The 24,984-nt window shown below is 38.1% G+C and overlaps 1 protein-coding gene across 5 annotated transcripts in view; it reads right to left on the bottom strand.

Annotated features, from left to right (window-relative positions):
* The window catches only part of LOC120797970 (inositol polyphosphate-4-phosphatase type I A-like), a 56,740-nt gene that overhangs the window by 15,416 nt on the left and 16,340 nt on the right, over positions 1 to 24,984 (bottom strand). For 3 of the 5 annotated variants that reach the window (XM_040141821.1, XM_040141823.1, XM_040141822.1), the window contains exons 3-21: positions 16,179 to 16,416; positions 14,789 to 14,833; positions 14,094 to 14,212; positions 12,631 to 12,747; positions 12,149 to 12,228; positions 11,855 to 11,966; positions 11,054 to 11,144; positions 9,516 to 9,663; positions 9,041 to 9,171; positions 8,789 to 8,893; positions 8,523 to 8,631; positions 8,173 to 8,190; positions 7,195 to 7,381; positions 6,677 to 6,892; positions 5,844 to 5,985; positions 5,024 to 5,197; positions 3,697 to 3,729; positions 2,608 to 2,780; positions 456 to 579 (exon numbers count right to left, since the gene is read on the bottom strand). In XM_040141821.1, coding sequence (XP_039997755.1) covers positions 456 to 579; positions 2,608 to 2,780; positions 3,697 to 3,729; positions 5,024 to 5,197; positions 5,844 to 5,985; positions 6,677 to 6,892; positions 7,195 to 7,381; positions 8,173 to 8,190; positions 8,523 to 8,631; positions 8,789 to 8,893; positions 9,041 to 9,171; positions 9,516 to 9,663; positions 11,054 to 11,144; positions 11,855 to 11,966; positions 12,149 to 12,228; positions 12,631 to 12,747; positions 14,094 to 14,212; positions 14,789 to 14,833; positions 16,179 to 16,284 — 2,230 coding nt within the window. In that variant the 5' untranslated portion in view covers positions 16,285 to 16,416. The remainder of the gene's footprint in view (positions 1 to 455; positions 580 to 2,607; positions 2,781 to 3,696; positions 3,730 to 5,023; positions 5,198 to 5,843; positions 5,986 to 6,676; positions 6,893 to 7,194; positions 7,382 to 8,172; positions 8,191 to 8,522; positions 8,632 to 8,788; positions 8,894 to 9,040; positions 9,172 to 9,515; positions 9,664 to 11,053; positions 11,145 to 11,854; positions 11,967 to 12,148; positions 12,229 to 12,630; positions 12,748 to 14,093; positions 14,213 to 14,788; positions 14,834 to 16,178; positions 16,417 to 24,984) is intronic. The other 2 variants (XM_040141824.1, XM_040141825.1) reach the window with 2 other exon arrangements.

The raw sequence follows: 24,984 nt of genomic DNA on the forward strand, positions 1-24,984 counted from the left end.
ATCAGGGTTTCTGCAGGGTTTACCAAATTAAATGTGAACCCTGTAATATCTGTTTCTCAACCAGGCCAAAAAAAAAGTTTGGGATGTTATGGCCTACAATTATTCTTATCATATCACATTTTTTCTGATGGTGCTGATTGAAACTCCACAAAAAAAGACTGAACAGCCTCCTGCAGCACAATGCCCCTGTCACAACAATCCCGCTTTTGGTTAAGAGATGTGTAACGACTCCTGACAGCTCGCAATCAGATTCAAAAACATTTCATAACTAATATTTCTGCCTACGACTGTAAAGAGAAAATATTTCAGACTGAGTGAAATAAATTCAAGACTTTTTAAGTAAGACCTTCTAAGGCATTCCCTGACAACTGATAAGGATCTAATAGTGAAAACATGAGACATTACTGACTGTGTTTGAAAAAAAGGAAACCTGTGCTTTGAGTGTGTGTTTGTACCGTAGGTGCTGAGCAGGGACTCAAACTGAGCCAGCAGGCCGATGGTGTAGAGCTGTCGGAGGAATCCGTTGTCACGGAGACAGTTCCTCAGTTTGATAATGAAGCCACAGATTAGAGCGGTGAGCTGCAACACACACACAGACAGACACACACACACACACACTTTATTCGCTGCAGGTGTTTACAGCCTGGGTTCTCCGAGACCTTTTTAATACCACAAACCATAAATTATATATAGTGTAGAATTATTTATTATTGTATCACAATTTTTCAGTACTTCCTGGCATTATTTTAGGGCTGCAACTGGCAGTTATTTTCATGATTGATTTGTCAGCATTATTTTCTCCATAAATCACTTTAATCTACAAAAAGTCAGGAAATGGTGACCGAGTCCAAGGTGGCATCTTCAAATGTCTAGTTTTGTCTGACCAACAGTCCGAAACATACATTTTTTCCGTTACAAATATATAAAACAGGGAAAAGCAGAAACTCTTAGTATTTGAGCGCTGAAAAACAGCACCTTTTTTTTTTTTTTTTTTTTTGCATTTTTGCTTGAAAATGATTGAATTTATTAATTGATGATCAAAATAGTTCTCATTTATCTTTCTGACGGTCGACTAATCAAGTAACCAAGTAATCGTTGCAGCTGTACATTATATGATAATAATTCATACTGATATAATTAACTACATTAATGCAACATTATTACTTCCTGTGACAGACAAGAGAAAAATATTTAAGACCTCTGTAAATTAAAGACTTTTTAATGCCTGCTAAGGCCTTTTTTGTAAGGAAACTGAATGCTTCAATGCTTTAAGAGTTTTCAGTATTGGCAGATGCCCTGAAATAACAAAAAACTGATCCATAAATGTGACAAAATGATGAAGCAATTTTAATCTTGTTTCAAACACTAAATATAACTGTTAAAGGAACATTTTTTATATTTCACAGCACCAGTCAATAATTTACTTTTCAGTTCGTCATTCAACTTATTTCAACATTTTTAAATTTTGCTGCCTTCTGATTGGACAGCTACTGTTATAATTCACCCTTCTTTTCCTTCTTTACCATAAAATTATCTGTCAGTGGGGTAAGACACTTTGACTAAAACAGTCTCATCAACTTTGCCATTTGTTGTGGTCTAAATTTCATCCACTGATACAACGAAAGCTTGTTCGTTACATATGATGGCATGTGCTTACGCAAGCGTTCATTTTTTTTTCTGCATAATGTATTATAATTCGAATCAACATATGGTTTTATATTTAGACAAAGTAAAGCTTGACTGCTTATGAGATTATATAAGTGGATGCATGTTGTTGGATTCTGTGCACCCATGTGTAAAGAAAATCCTGTGCAGCAGAGCTGCACTGGAAACTTTTTTCTGTTCTACCTGGACTTGACTTCAGTTACTAACATTCCACTAATATTTAGAAGTGTATTTACACTTCTAAATATATGGATTAGTTTAGATAAGTTTAACATAGATAAGTTTAAGTTGATTCGATTAAATGTGTCCGACACTCGTGCTCTATGGCCGCTTTTGTAAAACTGAGCCCCGGAGAGATTGGTGGAGACCCCACGTCCAAAATATCTACAATGAACCTGCTGAGTAAATATTAAAGTTTTATTGTAACTGATCAGAATGTTTTCCAAAACTACAAAAATAAGAGGGTGTAAAAACAACAGCTTGTAAGAAAAAAATAATCCACAACCTGGACTACCTCTGGGCACACACCTCTTTAACTTTGGCCCAAAGAACGGAAATGTCTCTGAGGTTTGTGCCGGCAGCTCAGGAGAGTAGGTATCTGTCAGAAGGTGAGGAAATCATTTCTCTTTCTGTCTCACGGTCTTCTATTTTTTTCTTTCCTTGCCCTCACTTTTGACACAAGTGTTTAATAGCCATAAAAATATGGCAAAGCCACTGACCTTGGACCTTTTTGTGCTCCCCAAGTTTGCGATATTTACAGATTTGTTGACTTTTTATTGGCTCCCTCGCTGTGAATCATTCTAGGATGAGCGCATTAGCTAAAAGCCATATATATACATTTATGTAGACGTGGATGTAAATGTGTGTGGGTGAGTGTGAGAGTGAGCGAGCGTGTGTAAGTAAATGTCGTTTAAGTTTGTGTGTTTGTGTGTGAGTGCTGACCGTCTGGCAGAAGACGACGTCGCGGCGGTACTGCAGCGACAGGTCCATGGCTATCGTCGGAGCGCTGTCCTGCATCAGCAGGAAGACCATGGACTTTTTGGCCTTGTCGCTCATCATGGCGACACACTCTGTGAGCGTGGTGAGGAGAGGGTACAACGCCTCGCTCCACTCGCCTGGGAAACACACACACACACACAGACATATAAAGTGCAGGTATAGACAGATATAGACTTTAGAGAGGTCAGACCAAACACCAACACACACACAGAAAACAGATGGAACAGAGAAGCAACAGGGAAAGCAGAAGTGCAAAGAAAAACCAGAGTTTCTATACAAGCAAGTTGCTGCAAAACAAAACAAAACAAAAAACTTGATTTTATTCTTGAGATGCTCTAAATTTCCGAACTTGACTTTTTTCCTTGAATATAACAAGCTAACACATGTAACAAAGATTTATAAGTCGCAGGCCACAAGCTACAGTGTTCTCTGCAACTGTAGTTCTGTGCGTTTTCCCAAAGAAAATCATGTAAATTCGTCCTCTTGACCCCAAAAGTTGTGTTGTCTTGTACTTTACAGACCCTAAGTATAAGGCAACATTATCTTTATTCAGACATGAAAAACAGAAATGAACTCTAAGCCTTTTGGAGAGTTTGCTGCGTAATATATGGTGGAAATGCAGGTATTAGATACTTTCTGTGGCGGCCATCCAGAACTTAAAGACCTGTAGTTACATATGTAAATCCCGTGGGTGCTCTGGGTTTAAACGCATTATTTGAATATGTGAAAGGGGGTGTTTAAGATGCTCTTTAAAAAAGAGAAGTGGCATAAAAATAAAGGGTGGCCTACAGTATACGGCAATCAAATAAGTTAGGTGAAGCAGATACGGTTTTTGAAAATGTCTGATATCTAAAAATGTACTAGTCTAAATGAAATGGTCAAGTTAAAGAAAACTGACTCAAATCTAAAATGCTCAACTATCTACATTATTATTTGGTATACAGGCTTAATCCCATATGTTACTGAAGAACCAGAGTCCTGAACAGTTGGGGGAAGAGGGAGAGAAGCATGGGTGTAGGAGGCAGCTCTTACCTGGGTATGCCTCCACAGCACTGGGGCTTCCATCTGGAAGAGGGGATGGAGGTGCAACATGCATGATTAGCGGGCGCTGCAAGCCACAATGGGCAGCAGAGACACACACACAGAAAACACTGCAGACCAGGGTCAAACATCTATTCAAAAACCATTCATATTAAAACTTAAAGCTTGTTTGGCTTTATTGATCAAAATAAAGGTGTACAGAGGCAGCCTTTTTTTATTTTGTTTTCTTAGGCAGGTAAGGGATGTTTTTTTGTCTTGTTCAATGCAAAACACAGATGTGAGTCTTTGCTACTAACAAAGAGAACATAAGGTCAAAGAGCCTGTTTAATAATGTCATTTCATTGCTCTGAAACAGAGCTATCTAAGTTTGACTAGCTAATTCTTGCTCTTGTAGATGACCACAAACCCACCCTGAAATGCAGGATGTGGGTTCAACGTTTCCTGCCTAGGAACACGTTGCACCACTGTTTTTGTCATCTCATGGCCTACACACCTCTGTTTTTTCTTGGAACACAGTCAGTCAGCTGTGATGGTTACTGATTGCAGGGTGAAGCTGAGGCACGTTGGGTGTGGAGAGCCCCAAAGCAGATACCCAAAATGCAGGAAGTAAAGATAATTAAAGTAAAGAACCGCACTGACAGGATAAATAGTCTGACTGGCCACCAGGCACCAAAAACATCTTCGTTGGTCCTTCTTTCCTTCTTATTCCTCACCTCACTGCAACCTTTCTGAAATGCCAGCTTCGTGCAACATTTTAAAAAAGGAATAGTTGGAATAGATATTTGACTCTGGTCCAGTACAACATATACAGTAAGCACAAAGTCTAAGATACAGCCGCTGGTTGACAGGCTGGCTGCATTAGCCATAAAGCAGTAACAGCAGCACTTACACCGGCAAAGCTGCAGAGAAAAAAAGGTTGTTTCTAATTTTCTGCTTATCGCTAAAGTAATGCTGCAAACATTGTGGACTTCAGAGAGACAAAACAGACAACAACAAAGATGCACACAAAACAAAATGCTTAACATTGGTTTTTCTCGCAACAGGTAATGATCAGCACCTGCCTCGATTTTGGTAAAGAATTCTCTCAGATGAGTAGGTGAAGGAAAAATCAGTTTATCGTACGAATTCAATGGAAAACTCTCTAGGGACCCATATGACGAGCAAGACAAACATTACATCTCCACTGGTCACACAATAGTCAAAGCGATATCTCCAGTTTCCCCAAAAGAAGAAAATGATGAAATAAAAAGAAAACTGACTTGAAAATAGACATGGGAGGGGTAACAGAAGAAGAAACAGAACTATAAAACAAACGTACAGGATTCTTGTTCAGGGCTGGGAGGACGTGCAGAGGAGAGGGCAGGCGGAGAGGAAGAGGATGGTGGTGGTGGTGGTGGTGATGGTGGAGGTGGGGATGATGATAATGGTAATGATGAAGATTCCTGTGAAATAGTTCCTGGGTTGATCCAGAAAGCTCGTCTTTTTCCGTCACCTTTTCATAGCCATACACATCAGTGTTAGTCTACACATTTAAACATGTCATGTCTAAATGTCAATTCATGTTGCATCAACAAAGTTATCAGATTTTGCTGTAATAAAGTTTAATTATTTATATATATATATATATTACAGTTTTTGCTTTCCATTAGTATATTTTTTTCATTTATATCATAATACAGGCCTGTGAAAATTACATTTTGTTCAGATATTATAAGACAGAATATTTGTTGCACTTTGTAGTCACTAAATTATTTCTGTTTTCAATGATAAGGGGTTCAACAGAAATAAAATAAAAAATTGAAACAAATTAAACCAGCAGGAAGTTAATTCAAAAGACTTTAACTTCTGGCTGAGTGACAGTAAACGTTGTACAGTTGTTACCTTAAACGTCTTCAGTCACCGTGTTCAACAGTGCAACAAATTACAAAATTTCTCCGTATTAAAGGGAAGTTGTTCAAGGTCTAGCACTGAACAATGAAATCATGTCTACAGGAAAATTGCAGAAAAACAATACATTACCATCCATCCCTTTAAAATAAATATTTAAAAAAAAGTCATATTACTGCTGTAAAATGGTAAAATCAAACAAAACGAACACATAAAAATTGTAGTTTGTGTGTGCTGTGTTTGTTTGTTACCTTTCTTACTGCCGCCGCCCTGCAGGTCACTCTGGACGCTATCCTGACTGGCGTTGCTGGGTCTCCTCTCTTTCTGAAGCAGCTTGTCAACACGCTGGATGATGCACTCCAGAGACTTATCCACATTTAACCAAACCTTCTCCTGGAAGAGGAAGAGTGAGAGGTCAACCTAACGAACTTTGTAGTTTGTGTTCTGTTTCACATCTTTGTTTCAAATCCACACAAGCAAAAAAGAAAAGAAATATGAGCAGGGGAATAGATATTAATTGGAGGTGAGAAAAGATGCACAAAAGATGAGATGATTCTAAATAAGTAGTTTAACATTTTATCTTTTTAAATGAAAACAACAACAAAAAATGTATATCATATTGTGTTCTGACAATTTAAGTGACTCACTAAATGACCGGATGACTAAAAAGTGGTAGAAGCACTTAAACAGATGTAATCCTACATCTGACTATTTTGAACTTGAGTCAAACTTAAGGAAGAAGTATACAAGTAGATAAGTCCTATGACAGTATTTATAATTTTTATAGACATTTAAATATAAAATAAATAAATATTTATATTTAGTATCATTATAGTAATATATAATATATCATGTTATAGTCAATTTTTTTTTAAAAATTCAATTGAGGAAACAAAAATAAAATAACCAGATGGAAATTAGTACTGGGCAAATTGGTAACCTCAAATACCATGATTTAAGCGTATAAAGCTTTTTGGATCAGTATGTGTAACAAAATAATCTAAGCTCAAAAGGTCAAAGCTCAAAGTTTTTCAGAGCTTTTAACCACACCTCCGTCTTCTTCAGGACCATCTAATTAACTTACCCACTCTTCCTCATGCCAGTCTACATGCAGTGAGGATCGGCTGTTGCGACCGCTCCACTTGGCTAGCAGCGTGTCCTGGTCGTTCCGGAGGACTACTTGTTCTGATTCAGCAGTAGGAGACGCTTTGGAGGCGATGTACTCGGGCCGTGCCGCGTTCAGGGCCTGAATAGCTGAAGCGAGCAGCTTACAGTCGCACACCGTCACCAACTGACGGGTCTGAGAGGGATATGGGTGGGTATGAGTTTATTTATTGTGTTCAAAAGCATATAAATAATTTTCCAAAAAAAAACAACAAAAAAAACTACATGGCATCAAAGTTGAATACCTCAGAGATTTGAGTTAGATCAGTAATTATATGCTATTATTGAAGCTTTTCCAAAATGTTGTCTTTTTTTTTACATTGTGGTTATTGCACTGAGATAAAAAGTGACTATAACTCACACTTCACCCTTACCTGTTACCAAAACTTTCTGCTTCTGCCTACCTTTTGCCTATTCTGTTCTGTTTCAGTCCCTCACCTTATCAGCCAGAATAGCGAGCGTCCTCTCCAGTCCGCTGGCTGAACGGTCCTTGGCGGCTCGGGAAAGCCTCTCGGCGTAGTAGCTGACCTGAGTCTTCAGCGTGTTGATGTGGGCGATGATCTCTTTGGCTCGAACGATATCCTGGGGTATGTAGACGATGGACTGCGAGCTGGAGAGGGCACTGCTGCAGAAAGCAAAGAAATAAGGTCTTAGCAGCTTGCCTGCACGTGAGTGTTTGCTGATGACACTCTTCTATATCCTCAAAATGTAAAACGTTATATCTTGAAGCTTCCATCTAAGGTCTATTTCTAAATTATTCATGTCCCCTGAGAGGAATAATTGTTACTTGGCCTTTTTATGTAATTCAAATACTATTTTGTTAATCTTACAGACAAACATAACATTTGCATGCACATGCCTTTTCTTAACAATTGTCTTAACTGCTCTTAAGAAAAGTGTGACTAGTAAACAAAAACAAGACAACATGAAACTTACTTCAATAAAAAGCACTGGGGGTGATACCACTCACTTTAGAAATTCAGATACAGCTTTATGAAATTTAAGAAATTCTCATCAATGCTTTAATGTCAGCTTTACAGTTTTTCATGTGTCGATATGTGATCTTAAACAATGCCTGAATTTACCAAATGAGTGGTATTTTTACAAACCTGGTGTACTGTGTTATAAAATATCAAAATTTGACACATAAGTGCGCCTGGTTTAATACAACATACATTTTAGTGATTTTCAAACACAGCACTGTTGATACCAATGCATCATGTGTCATTATGTGTCGTGTCTGAGGTGTTTGCAAATCACATTCCTTCACGCTAAGCCTACTCACCTGTTTGTCTGCGATGCACTTAAGTCATAAAACTTTGAGTTATACGTGTAATTTTTTGAGGTGGTACAAAGCAGTGAAGGGCAAACAGTGTACAAACGATTTAAAACAAGCAAAGCAGTGCAACAACTCACCATCCCTCCTCATATAAGCTGATCAAAAAAGTAACAAAAACAAAATTAAGAGGGAGCAATGAAACTGAACTGCAGAAAAAATGCAAAAGTTTAAAAAACAATGCATTCATTTTATGTAGAAATCAAAGTACGCCAACTTTCCAAGCAAAATAACTTCATTTGGATAAAATGAATCACCTGTTTGAACTATCTGTAAAAATATAAGTCAAATGATGAATGAAGGAAAGAATAAAATTGAAGACAAGAACAGATATCACTGCGACTGAGAGAAGAAAAAACATGCAAATGCTTTTTTTCCCCTGCTTTTATTTTCCTATTTTTTTTCCCAAGCCAGTCCACTCTGAACTTACTGTTTCTTTGCCTCCTCAAACTTCTGGATGAGTTTCCTCAGACCGCTGTTTTTAAAACCCTGGCAGTGAGCAGCTGGAGCTCCAATTGTTATCACATCATACGTGTGTTCTGGAGAAGAAATGTCCACATGGAACCAGAAGTGTTTAGAATAAGACAGTTTTAAAAAAAAAAAAAAAAATTTTTTCTAAAAATATGTACAGAAATGACCAGAGCCGTGACCTGAAAAGTGAGAGTGTTTAAGTATGTTCGTGTCTGTGTGTCTCACCGAAACCTAGCTCATCCTGCACCCTCATCCTCTGAACGTGTAGGTTGGTTGGCATGAACTCCAGCTTTCTCTCTGCCTTCAGGTTACTGGCTTTGAATGATGGACCTGACGTGGAGTAGGCAGAGAGAGAGAGAAGAGAACGGGGGAAAAGGGAATAATTGTGTGTCACAAACACAACGGGAAGCTTAGCTGTAGCTTATTTTAAAACTCAATCGACAAGAGGCCACTTAGAAAGTGCAAACCTGCACTAACCTCTGTAGTCAGTGAGGTCAGAGAGTGTTTCCTGGTATGTGAGTATTATTGTCTGGTACTGAGAGACGATCTGTCGCCGCAGATTCTCCCAGCAGGGGGATAACTCTCCCAACTCCTCCAGCTCGCAGACCCTGGAGATGGAGAAAGAGTTGTTAAGGAACATCTGGGAGTTGGGCATTAATGAGGAGAAGACGTGTACAGGAAGTACTACACTTGTCTGTAGATGCATCTCAAATCATTTGACTTTTTAAGTAATTTTTCAAACAAAAATTACATTTTTTTTAAAACCGATTCTCAACTGTGAAGATTCAAATCCTATCAGCCTATGATGTTGTGGAAATACTATTAATATTTTGAGAAAAATAATAACTTTTGAAATGTCATAAAAACTGGCGACCACAGTGGCACTTCCACTCTAGTTTTGCTGCAACAAGAACCTAAGCTAAATATTAGCAATGTAAATTTGTGTTTGCACCTGGCCGCGTCCTCCTCCAGCAGCAGTTTGACAAACTGTCTGGGAATGTTTAGCGACAGGACGCTCTCAGCCATCTGCTCCAGCACACGTAGGTGGTTCCCGTCAGTCGTGGGGAAACGGTACATCCTGGACATTGTGCCTCCAAACACTGAAGCCACAGAAAATTAAATTAGTCTGAATTAGATTATTATAGATTAGATTGTTTATCTGAGTTTGTTCTGTGTCCTGGGTGTGGTGTAATCTGGGTGTAGTTTTGAATTACATGGATCTGAGTTTTTGTAAGTAAAGACAGGTTGTGGTATAGTTTTCTCTATTCTCTAATCATACAAATGTTACTGTACCCTCTCATACGTTACTGGTGTTATTTCTGGTACTGCAATCTATCCCTGAGGTAAACAGATACCTCCCACTCCGTGTTGACAATCAATATATTTCTACTTGATAATAAGATTCACGGTCTGATGTATCAGTAAACATGGAGCCATGTGGGCACGAGAGATGGAGGAGAACAGATGGCGAGAGGGGAGAAAACGAATAGGGAAGAGGACAAGAACAGGCTGAAGTGAGAAAGGTCAAGTGCGGTTTGGCAAAACATCTTTTAACCAATCTGAAGCATAGCAAGTTTTACAAGTTAAGAGATTTCCAGATTTGTCTATTCAGTGCAGGCGGCCACAAAGAAGAGAAGCCCTGTGGATATTTACTTTACAGTTCTTGTTTCCAAGATACTGAATGATATGCTTTTGCGTAATGGGATGTTATTTTAATATTGTGCCCAAACTACATTTTATTCCCTACTTCATCCAAGTTATCTTATTCTTCTAATCTTTGATTTTTGGACAATGTAGAGTTATTACATGGATGTTTTTGAAATGATCTCTTTTGATGAATGTGGAATTTAGGTTTCTATTTAAGATTAACATTTTTTTCCTTATTTAAATTTTGCATCTTGCTAAGCTTTTGACAGTGTGACCTTTTAAATATATCTATATATAAAAGATCCCTTTTGACTTATTTACCTGGTTTCCTAAAGGTTGGATGATCTATTTAGCATCAATGACTATAAATGGAACAGTTGTGATGCTTATTCATATACCTGATGAAGGTCGTTTAGATCCAAATATTGTATTAAATGAAAATGTAACACACCTGCTGTAAACAAGACAGTGTGCAAGAATGTTTTCAGTCTGATTCAAGAACAACAAAGAACTACACAAGACTCAAAGCTTCGGCACTCAATGGAGGCTCCTTAATGGAGTAGTTTTATTTATTGGTAGTTTTTGGTGTTGGACTTCCAGAATAATGACACTAGATCTGCTGTTCCAAAAGTCAGACATTTCTACATGCATGTGAACGCAGCATCACAGCCGCTGCGTCCAAATGTTCACCAAAACCTAATCAGTTCTCTCCACCAAACTGCATCCAAATCTAGGTAACAAAAGGAACCATAAACTCAGTCAATATTTAAGTAACCACAAAAAACACAATATATGTGTATAAGTGTAAATGCGGATGTGCCTGATAATAAAGTGCGGGGATACCTGAGCGCAGCAGGGTGTCTTTGCATAGTGAAGCGTACTTGATTCGGACTCCCATCGACTCCGTGAGGCTCTCGTCAACAGGCAGCATTGTCTGCAGGACACACACACACATGAACTGATGTTACACAAAAAGTCAACTCTGGTGGGCAACAACCACCTCCACCTATCCGTCCACTCTCAAACCTACACTCAGCTACAACATGCTCTGACCACACTGACAGAGCTCCTACACAAACCAAAATCCACTGAGATAAACCATTTTACTTCCATGTGTAAGGCTGCACGACATGTTTTTTATGACATAAAGCAGATAAAATGAGTTTGGTTGAAATTATACAGCATTATACATCGACACAGACAAACAGGAAGCCACAGAGACACACATGAAACACATTTTTCATCTATGTCAGATGCCAGAAATCTGACTCACTGCTAGAAAAATATGAAATAATGAAATAAGCATCATCTTGACTGACTGTCCCTGTAATCCTAATCTTTTATCGTAAATATCTAATTCAAATCTATTTTTGGGACTTATTATGGATGAACTGGGGCATAATTAATTTTAAATTACCTACAACTGTAACTTACAGTACTTGATTCCTTTATGAACAATCAATATGGAAAAGGTCAATTTACTGGCTGATATCAGTTTACTGCAGATATGAGCACTGGCTCATGAGTAAAAGAAACCAATATAGATATCTAGACGTTCTTTCCCAAAATACAAACATTAAAACTTCAACCCCCTGCAACTTCACAAAATGCTCAAGAGCACCGTGCCCCCCCCAAGCCTCTAACCCGGCCGTTGACGCTGTCTGGCAGGCGGCTGACCGACATCCTCTGATCTGCTCTGTCCTCCATCTGCCACGCTGCTATGGTGATGTTCCCTACTCTCTCGTTCTCCGCCGATCTGTCCATTGAAACAAATTTGATGGGATATTTTAATGTGAATGCATCAGGGCTGCACTCAACAATTATGTTAGTATCAGTTATTCTGTTTTTTTTTGGGGTGTGTGTGTGTGTGTGTGTGTGTGTGTGTGTGTGTGTGTGTGTGTGTGTGTGTGTGTGTGTGTGTGTGTGTGTGTGTGTTACCTCAGTTCCAGCTGTAATCTGTGGCTCTTCTCCTGCAACAGCTCCTTTACAGGAAAAAGTGCTGAGCCCAACATATACATCTAGACAGACATGGAGACAAACAACTGTTTACACTGGTGTTCACATACAACTACTACTTCATCTGCTCTTACCTGGTATGAACTAAAGTGAACAAAAGCCAAACGAGCCCATGCTTGTCTTTGTTGAAGTTAATCAACCTCTGTTTAATTAACAATCAACTTGTGAGTCATGTGACTTCTGTTTCCAAGCCCTGTCTCTCTTGCGGTGACAGTGCGAACTTACCAAAAATGCACCAGAAAACACTAAAGCAAACTTTTCCGCCTCAGGTCAGAAGGACAAAGACGCTTAGTGGTCTAACAGAGCAGTAAAAGCTCGGCAGAACATAGGACTATATATCCTTTCCATTGTAAATGCTAAAGATGAATAAAAAGCTGCTGTGGTGTCAGTGCTCCACATCGTACCGTGCCCTGCGAGCGGTCCTTGACATCATAGACGGCCAGTTTGACCTGCGTCTGCTGGTTGATGTTGGACTCCTGGAAGAAGGCGATGCTGCTGAGGAAGATGGGGTTACTGGTGCCCTGTGGACAGAGTCAGTGAATGTTACACAGTGAATAGGTACCACTCTGTGACATGACCTGTTTATATACGAGTTCATTTTCAGTTTACGATCAACTTATGCAACATTTCTGTCAAACAAAACCTTTTGTGACAGTAGGTAATATCTGTCTCTTGAACTGCGTGACAGAAAAGTATTATTACATCCAATCTAAAAAGAAAATCTAAAAAGAAAGCATTTCATCCTTTCTACATTTTGAATGATGGGCTTTAGATTTAGAGCTGAAACGATTCATTCACTACTCTATCAGACAATCAACATCCTTTTTTCAAGCAAAAGTGCCAAACAACCCCTTTTTCCAGCTGCAAGGATTTCCTGCTTTTCTTTGTCTTACGTGATAGTTAACTGCATATTTTTTGGTTTTGAGATGCATTTCGGACTAAACACGCAGTCTGAAAACGTTACCTTAGGCTTTATGATATTGTGAGGGACATTTTTCACTATTTTCTGACATTTCATAAAACAAACGATTCATCAGTAAATTGAGAAAAAAAAAATCAATAAAAAAGTTGCAGCCCTATAATGGCAATAATGGCAAGGGGTTTTTTTGTATTATAAAACCCTTGCCATTATTGCCATTATAGGGCTGCAACTTTTTTATTGATTTTTTTTTCTCCTATATATTATATTGTTGTTATTATGAAAGTTATTATGATACTTTTGGAGGGAAACTCATTGTAATGTATAACAATAAACATTAAAACCAGTAAGTGTGTCTCAGTTATTTGTTATTTGTTTTTATCTCTTTACAGGTCAGAAAAAGCATTTTTGAGTATTTATACATCAAAATCATCTCTTTGCTTTTGCTTTAAAGTGTTAAATTATATTTGATGACTCATTCTACACTCGTAGGCGTATGCACACTGTAAATTTATTCAATGAAATCTGATTTAAAAATACCAGATGAACCCAAACTGCACTTGATTATTAGCTTATGGATTGTATAAGCTAATGGAATATCAGGGGTCATAGGTGTGTGTTTGTACATCAGTTGGCAAAACTCTTCCAAAAGTGTGTGCTTGCAGTTCAATTTATTCACGTCTCCCTCATCCTCCACCTCATGGTCTAACAACGTGGGTGAGAGAGGTGTGTGTGGAGGCGACCAGTGAACCTCTGCAGGTCCACCAGATACTCTGTGGTGGCTAAGTCACTTACTTTTGAGCATCACAATCAAACACCTGAACAATTTGATCAGATCCCTCTCCTTCACTAGGAAAGACGTCAGATTATGGAAGCTAAAGATGCTCTAACTGCCATTTCACTGCGACCTTAAGACAGGGGATCAACTGCGAATAGAAGGAGTCTGACCTCTATGACTTCAGTCTGGGCGTGCTTGGTCCAGAAGGCCTGTGGTGGTGTCGTGCAGCTCACTGCTACAAAGCTGTTGGGTTTTCGATCCAAAGCAGGAGTCACCAGGTCTGTGCAGGCTGGACGAGAAAACACACACACGCGCACACACGCACGCATGCACGCACACACACAGAGATTTAAAGTCAAAACTAAAAGAGCCCACATGCATGCAAATACGTTCTCTGAAACCCATCTAGCAGTTTTGGAAGAACTCTTGGTTTCACAAACTTTTTATCTTTATATCTCCATGTTATCTTGTTTTATTCTCACTGCTATCTTTCCGCCTTACTGATATTATTGTGTTGTCCGTGTGCACATACAGAGTTTTCTCACTGTTTGGACTCGTGTGTGGGCTGCAGTAACAATGCGATTTCCCCTCGGGGCTTAATAAAGTATCTGTCTATCTATCTACAGCAGTACCCACAAGTCTATTAAAATTCGTACTGAAATAGGTCTCGGTCACTGTAATTGAAATTCAAGCAGCAAGAAAACACGGTCCAGGGAAACAAATGGATTTTTGTACTAAACCACTAACTTTGGATGATCATCCACTTGTTTTGTCTGAATCAGACGGCCATAAACCTCAATTGAACTTCACAGTGCAGCTAAATCAGCTAAAAGCCTGAACTGTTGTGAATGCTTGTGTAACTCACCCACGCTGAACTCCAGCACAGGTTCATCTGGGTCCTGGCTATTTCCTGGAAAACAATCATCAAGTCACCTAAACATTAGCATTTGGAGCTTCAAGTAACTGTAATATCAGCTGGTTCCCATTGTGACATGTTGACAGATGGGCCTCATTATGGCCGGCTTCAGGGCAACTATGGCTGAAGAGGCTATTGGCTCCCACACAAGTTTAAAACTCTGCCAAAAGAAAGTGTGTGTGTGTGAGGGTGGTAATCGCTAAGTGTGCAATTTTAGTTTAAGTGGTGCTGAAAGTGGCCAACATTAATGGCAGTCTGTGTTTATACTGGACAGTTTCTGTATGCCGCAAATTACTAAATTAAAAAGAAGTTGGTTTTTAATTTTATACATTTCTTCTTTCACATATTTACGGTGAATTCTCAAATAGTGGCCTTTATCTGTTTGTGCCGGCCATGACCACGGCTATTATTTGAGACTTGACCGCTATTTGAGCACCAGCTTTTATATCAGAATTTAAAGTATATTTTTTTCAGTTTCTTTTGTTTAGTTGGTTTTATAACAAACTGTGCCCCCTGCCGCCACCCCAACCACGAAGGTGAACAAACCCTCTCCATACCCATCACAAGATCTCCACATAATGAAGTCAACAAAGTGTCACAGTGACACAATTAATAGAATTGTTTAGGTCATACAGCACTTCTTGGATACAAACACACAAAACTGATCAAAAACTAAAATATAATGTATTAACTAGTATCTAGTACCTAGAAACAAAACATAATATTCATATACAATTAGAAAATCATATGCATAATATTCGACTTAAAAAAGCAAGGAAAGAAATAGAAAAAAATCATGGTTATAGTCGAGATTAATTGATTAATAGATCGACCAAAAATTCATCTGCAACTATTCTTATATTTGATTAACAGTTACTTTTTTAAGCAAAATATGCCCAAAATTCTCTGGTTTAAGTTTCTCAAATATGAGGATTTGCTGCTTTTCTCTGTTTTATATCATTGTAAACTGAATATACTTAAAACTCAACTTGGATAAATTTCAAAATATTAACCTTGACATTTTAAATCTAAATTAAATCTAAATTACATTTTTTAATTTACTTTTGCCCATAAATGGACAAAATCTATGTTAATATATGTAGTAAAGGTAGTTTTTTGTTTTGTTTTGTTTTTTTACAGCAAGTATTGTTTCTCTTATTTATGTTTTATAGCATTTAGTTTGCCTCTGGCTTTAGCCTCCTCTCAGTTTCATGATCAAGCTGAATACCTAGATTTTGCCTTAGATTAAGTTGTTTTTGATTAAGTGGCACCAGACTTTATCTACATGCTACATGCTTTTTGTTAGGTTCTGTTTCACTTTTCATTAAGCCTCACTCACCTGCGAGGGCCAGGCCGATCATCTCGCTGGACAGCTCGAATGTGTTGGCCCGGTACACTGACCACGGCCTCTGTATGCGGGAGCTGCGCTCTCTGCCCCCCGCCATGCCTGTCCGGGAAGAGCGGGCGACGGCAGGAGGCCTGAACACACACCCTCACACACACAGTCACACACTCCCATGTGATGTGCACCTCTCTCTGCGTAGATCCACAGCTGCTGCAGAAAGCAGTTCACCTCTCTAAATGGGTATAAAACGGGAGAGCAGAGAGAAGAAGAAGAGAGGGAGGGGGGTTAAATTAATGAATGCATTTTTCTTGCTAAGAATAACTTTATGGTCGGGTGTTGTACCTCGAAAGTTCGAGTTCATTACAAGTTCTCAAGAAGCAATCCTACCTGCTTGTTAGCTTGATGATTATACATTTTAAGTTCAACAGGCAGGTTTTCAACATCTACTCAACCCCCTCAGTATTGTGCCATTCATCAACTGAAGTAAAACCATAAAACTAACCAAAACACAATCCTACTTTGTCCAGATCTTCACACCTTCCTGTTCTATGTTCATACAAGACCCCGATCAATACGCTGGCGGGCCAATATTATCAGCCAGCATCAGGTTATTAAATAAATGTATTGGGATGTACATATTTTGCACATTTTGCAGATACATGAAAAGAAACTGCTGAGTAGTAAACGGCAGCAATAAAAAAAAATTGGAAAATATTTGATTATATTTGATATTGCATTTTCTATATTTGTTTTATTTGTAGTTCTCCCAAGTAATTCTGATTTTAATGACATTTACTGTTTAAATTTTACAGGTATTATATATCTACATTCTTCTTTGAAAATAAAGTTAATTCTTCAGCTGTACCTTCACAACAGAATCTTTATTTACAAAAAAATTTTTAAATGTCAGAACATTTTGAAAAAAAATACCTGTTTTTTAGATTTAATATTGATTTTTTTCATGCTCAAGTATCAATATTAGCATCACAAATCTACTCCCGATTGGGCTCTAGTTCATATGTTTACTCTGTACTGTTTAGTTTGTGAGAAGCATCTAACATCCAATCCCATTTTAATTATGTATTCACAAGCTAGTTAGAGCAGACAAAGAAGTGGGAGGCCTATCTATATCTATATCAAGTACAGTTCTGCAATGAATCAATGTATGTTACACTATTACAAAGTCACACTATTACATGTGTGCTATGTGTTGTTGTTAAAGAAAAAAAAAGAGGAAATCTCCCTGCTCAAAAGGAAACTTGGTCAAGAAAAGAAATTAGATAAGCTTAACCCAGTGTGGTTTTCAATTTCAGTTGATGACGCTAATGAGTCATGTGAACGCCTACAACAGCAGCGAGGAGGAGAACAAAAATAAAGAACACACACATATACATACACACATATACATACATACTTTATATATATACATATATATATATATATATATATATATATATATATATATATATATATATATATATATATATATATATATATATATATATATATATACACACACACACATATATATACATATATACACATATATATATACATATATATATATATATATACACATATATATATATATATATATATAATATATATATATATAATATATTATATAATATATATAAAAAAAGACTTCTATATAAACACAATGCAATGACATTGCACACATTTCGCCTGTAATTGTTAAACACATATTCCTACTTTTTCCAGATTTTATATCTTACTTTATATTCTCTTTCTGTGCTCATATTCCACCTAAATCTCTCTGTAACCCTGCGGCTTTTGTTTGCCAGCACTATCTAATTTAATAAATAGCGATTTATAAAGTATCATTTTAGCATCTTAAATGAAAGAGAAAGGATACAGACAGTGTAGAGCACTTTGACATGAAAGCCACAGCAGCAATCTTGCCAGGTCAGACCTAGAAACATTTCTGCAACACTTCGTACTCAACTGAATGCCGTCAGATTAAAGTAAAGACTGCGGCAGCACAGAATTAAACAGAGACAGAGAAAAATGCTTCTCTTGTTCAACCTTCTAAGATCACTGCAATCAATTTCATATCTCCATCATCATATCTTATGAACAAAGAAAATAAACTCAGTTTAAAGTGATATGAAAGACTGTAAAAGAGTCCGTTTTTACCCTTGTTGTGCAACCGGGACAAAAGAGGTTGAAAAAAACTCAGATACAAACACAAATAATCTGAATAGGCGTCTCCCCCTGTGTCATGCAAACTGCTTGGACAAATAAAGGAATATCCAGCAAAACACTTTTTTGTGAGCAAATACGAATCAAATGAGTGTGATTCAATGTCTGTGCACTGTCAGACTTTACAGAACAGGCAGCACTATTCATTCTCTAATAACATTACATGTGAGGAAAACGTTTGAGAGTATTCACAGGAGAGTGGGTGATGAATAGTCATGGACCAAGGCTTCAATGGAAAAATTTTCTCAAATCCGTCATATGATGCAGCATGTGAGAGCTCAGAAAATGGCTTATATATGTGTATAAATATCTCTATATACTGTATATTTATATTCATAGATTGGAAGAGAGAGAAAGAAATGGAGAGGCACGTGTCTTAGCATGTGACTGAGCATCATCTGTCAGCCTCCTGAGTCCTTGAGTGCTCTCAGCATCGGCTCCTGTGTTTTAGTGTAAGAGCGCGTGCATGTGCGTGTTAGTGCGTGCACATTTTTGCGAAGCTATTTGTACATATACACTCAACACCTAGCTAAAACTAATCCAGTCTAATACAGCAGTCCTGCAATAAATCCCACCTTCATGAAGGTTATAACGTTTCGGTCATTTCAGCGGCTGCAGTTTGTGGTGCTGTTGAACCTTATTGCATTAAACTGACAGGCGTTTATATTATTTTGTTCACCCTATTTATACCAGTGAGAGTAGGCTTAATTACAGAGATACATCTCGCTTAATAATGCAGTACAGTTCAACAGCACCAGGAACTGCACACTCCAAAATTATCATCCAGTTGAACTGACATCTCTCTAAAACAGTTGCACCTTCATGAAGGTAGAATATATTGCAGGACTGTTGTATTAGACAACATTATTTTTAGCTAGGTGGACCTAATAAACTGGCAGGTGTATATGTTTGTCTGTTGGTACTGTTGCTTGCTTCAGGAAGGTGTTTATATACATCCTTGTGTGTTATCCCACAAATTTGCATTTTATGTGCCTTTTCATGTTCGCTAGAAGAGCAAATATGATCATATGTTGATATTGCTAAGAGACTGTAGGATTCTTCCTCCTAATTTCTTTTGTTCTTCTTTTCTTAACGTCCATCTGTCTCCCCTTCAATGGCTCTTCTACATCCTTCCCCTTTCCTTAAATTTGGGAGTTTTTTGTCTGAGGCCTATCATCTGGCACGCCTACTGTTGGGCTCCCCAAATCTATTATTTTTTTGCTCTATTTCCTCTGTCCATCGAAATCTTTTGGGATCTGTTTCCCTGAAGGTTTCAGCTTGTGGATGAAGAGCAACAGTCCCAATCTTACAGTCTCTCCTGCTTTCGTTCCCTTTGTCCCATTTTGTTAAAGAGCAATTAGCCTATTTGTAGGAAGACAGCAGACGCAAGGGACAGTAACAGGCTCAAATGGAGAAGCACCGTGGTCTAGTTAGACAATACACAGATGGAGATCTCTATGGTCTATTTTAGTAGAATTGTGCTCTATTTGCAGAAAATTGTGTTTCAGTGATTCAGGTATAGGTCGAAGTTACAGTAAACACAATTCATATGAATTTAATTTATCTTTAGAGTCTCTTTAATCTGCTCACTAAGAGGCATGCTCAACCTACTGAAGGTGATAAAACCACACTTTTTTGTTAATATATAGAATATTTAAACTAGTCATCTAAGAACTGACCTTACAAACTGTCAGTTCAAAGTAAAATTAGTTTTTTCTGAGGGTCTGTCGAAACGGACTCTTCATCTTTTACAAATAGGAACAAAGAGTGATCTTATTTTAACTGTGGTTCTGGGTTAATAGTTGGTGGCCTACTTCCTCATATATGGTCCATCTCTGATCTCCTGGCAGTGCCGAATATGCCCCACTTTGGTCAGCTCAGATACATGTGCCCTACATCTGTCAGAGCAAACATCTGGAACACTACGTCAATCTATGCGCACTTGAACTTTGCATTTCTCTGTGGGCAAAATCTGTACATCTACTTGGTGCTGGTGTTTCAAAGTCGGGAAGTGCTTGTTCCTGCAGGTCTGAGTTTTCCTCTTGCCTTTATGTTCAATTCTTGACATTCATTTTAAGTAGTAAAATCTTTCCATATGTTTAATCTTGGAGTTCTTTTTTATTCCGAGTATATTGGGGGCTTTACTTGCCTTTGGATATTTGTTAGTGCAAAGCAGAGAACTGACATTAAACAGGGGGACAGAGGGGATAATGTGTTCACAACTGGATTTGAACTGGGAACACTGCCATTACATGGTCTGTGTCTTAAACACCTGGTCCAATGAGTTAAAGTAGTTTTAGTGATAAAAAAAAAAGAACACAAGAAGCTCATAGACTATCGCTATTTATGAAAAATATACCATTTAAAGTGTTTCCACTGCGAGAACTAAATGTGTCCATGATCAGCCTTGAGTCCTTGACAAAGAATCTTCCAACGAGATCGTCATGATGAAAGATAAAATAACTCCTGTCGTAGTAACTTTCCCAAGATTGAAAATTCCCATCTGTGAGTTTTACAACAAAGCCCCCTGTGAGGTTGTAAAGCAAGGGGCTTAGTGAAGCTCAAACTTCTCCAAACACTCAGCTTTCTGTTGCACCCAAAGATTTCATTCCTATCAAACCTGCAAGCAGAGGCAAGATTTAGACTCAAAATTTTTTTTGGTAATATCAAAAACAAAACAAAAAACCACATTCATAGTAGAGGTGCAGAACCTCATTTGGCAGAAGTAACGACTAAGCTGTAAATGTACAGCAGAAGGAAAAGCAGAGAATCCAGCATCAGAGGAATAGGAGGATGAATAAGTAAGACAGACAAATGTTAAGATTGCAAGAGAAGATGAGCAACACAGCTTAATGTGTCTCGAGCAGGAGACATACTAGCCATATCTGTGGAGGGAGCATTGAGTTGTTTCTGCAGTTTTTCAACACTGATGTAGCAACATGAGTTTGACAGCGGGGTTGGAGGCAAAGTCAAACACACGCGTGCTGGGGCGAACGCAGGGATCTCATAAAGCTAGCTGTCATACTACTCTCCCCCACTCACACACACTCAGCCATCAACCTGTAGGGCCTTTTAGCTGAGCTGCTGAGTGTTGTGCTGATGAGCAGAGACACTAGCAAGTAAACAGAAAAGAGTTGTGTATGTAAAATCATAGGTCACTGTGTGTGTGTGTGTGTGTGTGTGTGTGTGTGTGTGTGTGTGTATATAAGGTAGGCAGGGGATTACAATGAGGAAGAGAAGCAGAGTATTTATTCAATGCTGTTACACAGAAATCTTGAAGCTTTCCCTTAACCTGCCTTGTGTAATTCTGATCTCTTTGTAGCTCACAAGCTCAAATATTTTGCACTGAACTGACAAATGTCATGAGATACAGATACAGTCCAAGGCATGGATGGCATTCAAAACTATTCTCTAGGTGCCCTCTATGCCTGAATTTCTCGCTGCAAGATTGGGTAACAATGATGTAAAACGGCAGCATTAGAAAGAAACTCTTGTTCTTTGATTTTATACTGAGTGACAGAAATATTTCCCTGCTAAATATAAATGGTTATATGCGTGAAAAAGAACAATATCCTCAACTATGAAATGGACCCAGACTTGTAACACAAATCACCACTTGGTTCAGGATAGGTTAAAGGACTGCATTTACTAATGAGACTATGATTATCGTTAAGAATAAAGGAATAAAAAAGTGTATGTAAAAGGAAGTTCCTCACCAGGATATTATTACAGTTGCTAACAATGAAAATAGTAAACGTGCTGCCACTGTTGGCTTTTCAACTTACACATAAGCCAAAGTGATGCTCATAAGAAAATTAGCAGACTCAATACATCTCTGGTCTTTGTTCCCAAACCTATGAGGAAAGTTCCAGCCTCTCAGCCAACTTGAGTCACATTTTCCATTCCCCAAGCCAAAAAACACCAATGTTTCAGAGGGCTTAAGACATGCACTTGCTTCCAACTTTCCTTATCAAAAATGGGTTCCTACACATCATCCATTTCCAAGCCCCATGCTTTTTATGGATATTAGCTTCCTGATATTTGTCTGAAGTTACTGGTGTGAGTTTTGTCCGTCATACTTCTCAGTATCGAGAAATATATTTTCAGCATTTTATTTTGGATACAATAAAGAAAGAACTGTGGACCCCAAAGAGTTGAAATATATATAAATAAATAAACAGGTTCACTTCACCATGCATCCTGCAAAAAGAGAACTCCACCTCACATTCATTGCAAATCCCTTTGCGCATGACCTGCAACAGATGACAGATTTAACACCTCAAATCAATTAAGTAATTGGCAAGCCTGAATCCACTTTCTTGCCAAAACAATACAAGGATGCCGAAAAAAATATCAGGAGCAGCAGAAATGAGACAGTCAAACTCCTCTCCAAATCAACAACTGAACAGAAACTTCACTGAGCGCTAAAAGCTGCCATATAAGGGAGCTCTAAATTTAGCCTGCATGGCGTGTGTATGTTTGCAAGTCACATGAGCTGGGGCGAACACACACACACACACACACACACACACACACACACACACACACACACACACACACACACACACACACACACACACACACACACACACACACACACACACAAACGCTGTATAGGTCACAGTAAATCCAGGCCAGAGCTCCAGGACTGACAAAGTGGATTTTGGTTTATTAGCGGTATAAACAGACCTAAAAGTCCATTAACAGTAGCAGTTCTGGGAGCCCTTAAGTACATTTGACAAGTTTTGTTGTAAAAACAAAAAGTTTCAGCTGTCATTGTATCTGAATCTGTGCTCTGCTGTCACCAAAAGAACTGAATCACTTGCTACCTTAAAATGGATTCTCAATAAGCATAAGAGGCATAAGGGTTTCTTTTCCTTTTGTTTTATGCATTCAGCTAACCTGATGGCTTTTTGTAAAATCTGGCCAAATACAACAAGGTTTTTAAATCAGACTGAACTTCCAGAGACAGTTTTTTGACTTGGTAAAACAGTCTCATCTCAAATCACATCTGAAATGATTAGTTGATTAATCGATAAGACAATTAACAGAAAAACAATTTGTTTATATAATTGATTAATTCTTTCAGTCATTTTTCAAGCAATTACTGCGAAAAAATGCCAAATATTATCTGATTTCACTTGAGAGAAGTAAGACGATTTCCTGCTTTTCTTTGTCATACAGAGATCTAATATTTTTGGAATTATGACTGAACGAAACAAGATATTGGAAGAGTTGTGATAGCAACACTTTTTTGACGTTTCATAGACTACAAAAATCAATCAATAAATCGAAAAATCTTGTACTGAGTTGGAGCTCTAATTTCCATTTTGTGGCTGTTCTGAAGCTTTCGACTGTATCACACAATCATCCTCATTGGAATCAATCGATCAAACCAATTTCAACTTTTAACCCAAGGTGAACAGGAAGTCCATAAAGTGCCCAGAAAAATGGATATTTGAACATCTACAATTCTGACTGCATTTCCATGGGCTGAGGAAGATCATGCAATACAACTGAAAGCTGCAAAACAGCTATTGAATGGAAACTTGTTCGCAAGGTCAAGAATAAATTTTTTATCTCAGTTCAAATTAGCTGTTTTGGAAGGCCATGATGAATGACTTGTTTACGTAGGGGGATTGTTGGAGATGTTCAGTCCACCAGTCTAGAAATTTTCAAAGAACATTTATTTTGGCAGCGCAAATCTGCAGTATGTTGTGAAATCAGTTATTTAGAGACACGCTTTAAGAACGGCAGTCATTAAAGCGCAAAGGGGAAAACTGGAAAAACAAGATCCCTCATGAAAGGTCATTTAATATAGTATGAAGATCTTACAGCAAGTTTTATTGCAATGGAAAAAAACTCTTTTTAGTCAACTTGTCACCACAACAGTGAATTTGATTTGTGAAGGAGATAGGGGACAGTTACAAAATGGTTAAAATGTCTGAACCTGTTTGTGTTTGCCTCTAAACTGCTGAGAGAGGAGACTGAATGCATGTACTGTATGTCCATGTGTTCGGAGCTTCTGTCTTAGTTTCATCCTCAGGCAAGAAAAGACAGATTGGGAGAAAGAAAGACAGAGTACAAGAGAGTGAGAGTCCAGTTGACCATACATGGTGAAACCCCATTTTCATGCTTCCTCTCTGCCAAGAGACCTCTCACACACTGAAGACAAGGCATCACCACCTTTTTTTGTGTTTAAGTGTGTGAGTGCGTCCGGTTACATCTGTTTTCAGATATGGTTCTTCCTTGACTCTTTTCACACAATATCCAACAGCAGATGATCTCCAAAATTAAATAAACATAACATCCCAGAAATGTACTTATCAACTGAGGATAAACCGTAGCAGATGGTGAGTGACAGCTAGTGTTGCAATAACTGAACAGCTATAGGTTTTGGCTTACGGCTGCAACTAACTAACTTATTGTCTTGATCAGCTTAATTGTTCGTTAAACATCATAAAACGGTAAAAAAAAATTTTTTTTTAAAAAAAGCGTCCATTCCAGTTTCCCAGAGTCTAAGGTGACTTCTTCAAATGTCATGTTTTGCTGAACCAACAGTCCAAAACCCAGTTTA

This window comes from Xiphias gladius, chromosome 13, assembly GCF_016859285.1.
Source record: "Xiphias gladius isolate SHS-SW01 ecotype Sanya breed wild chromosome 13, ASM1685928v1, whole genome shotgun sequence".
NCBI lineage: Eukaryota > Metazoa > Chordata > Actinopteri > Istiophoriformes > Xiphiidae > Xiphias > Xiphias gladius.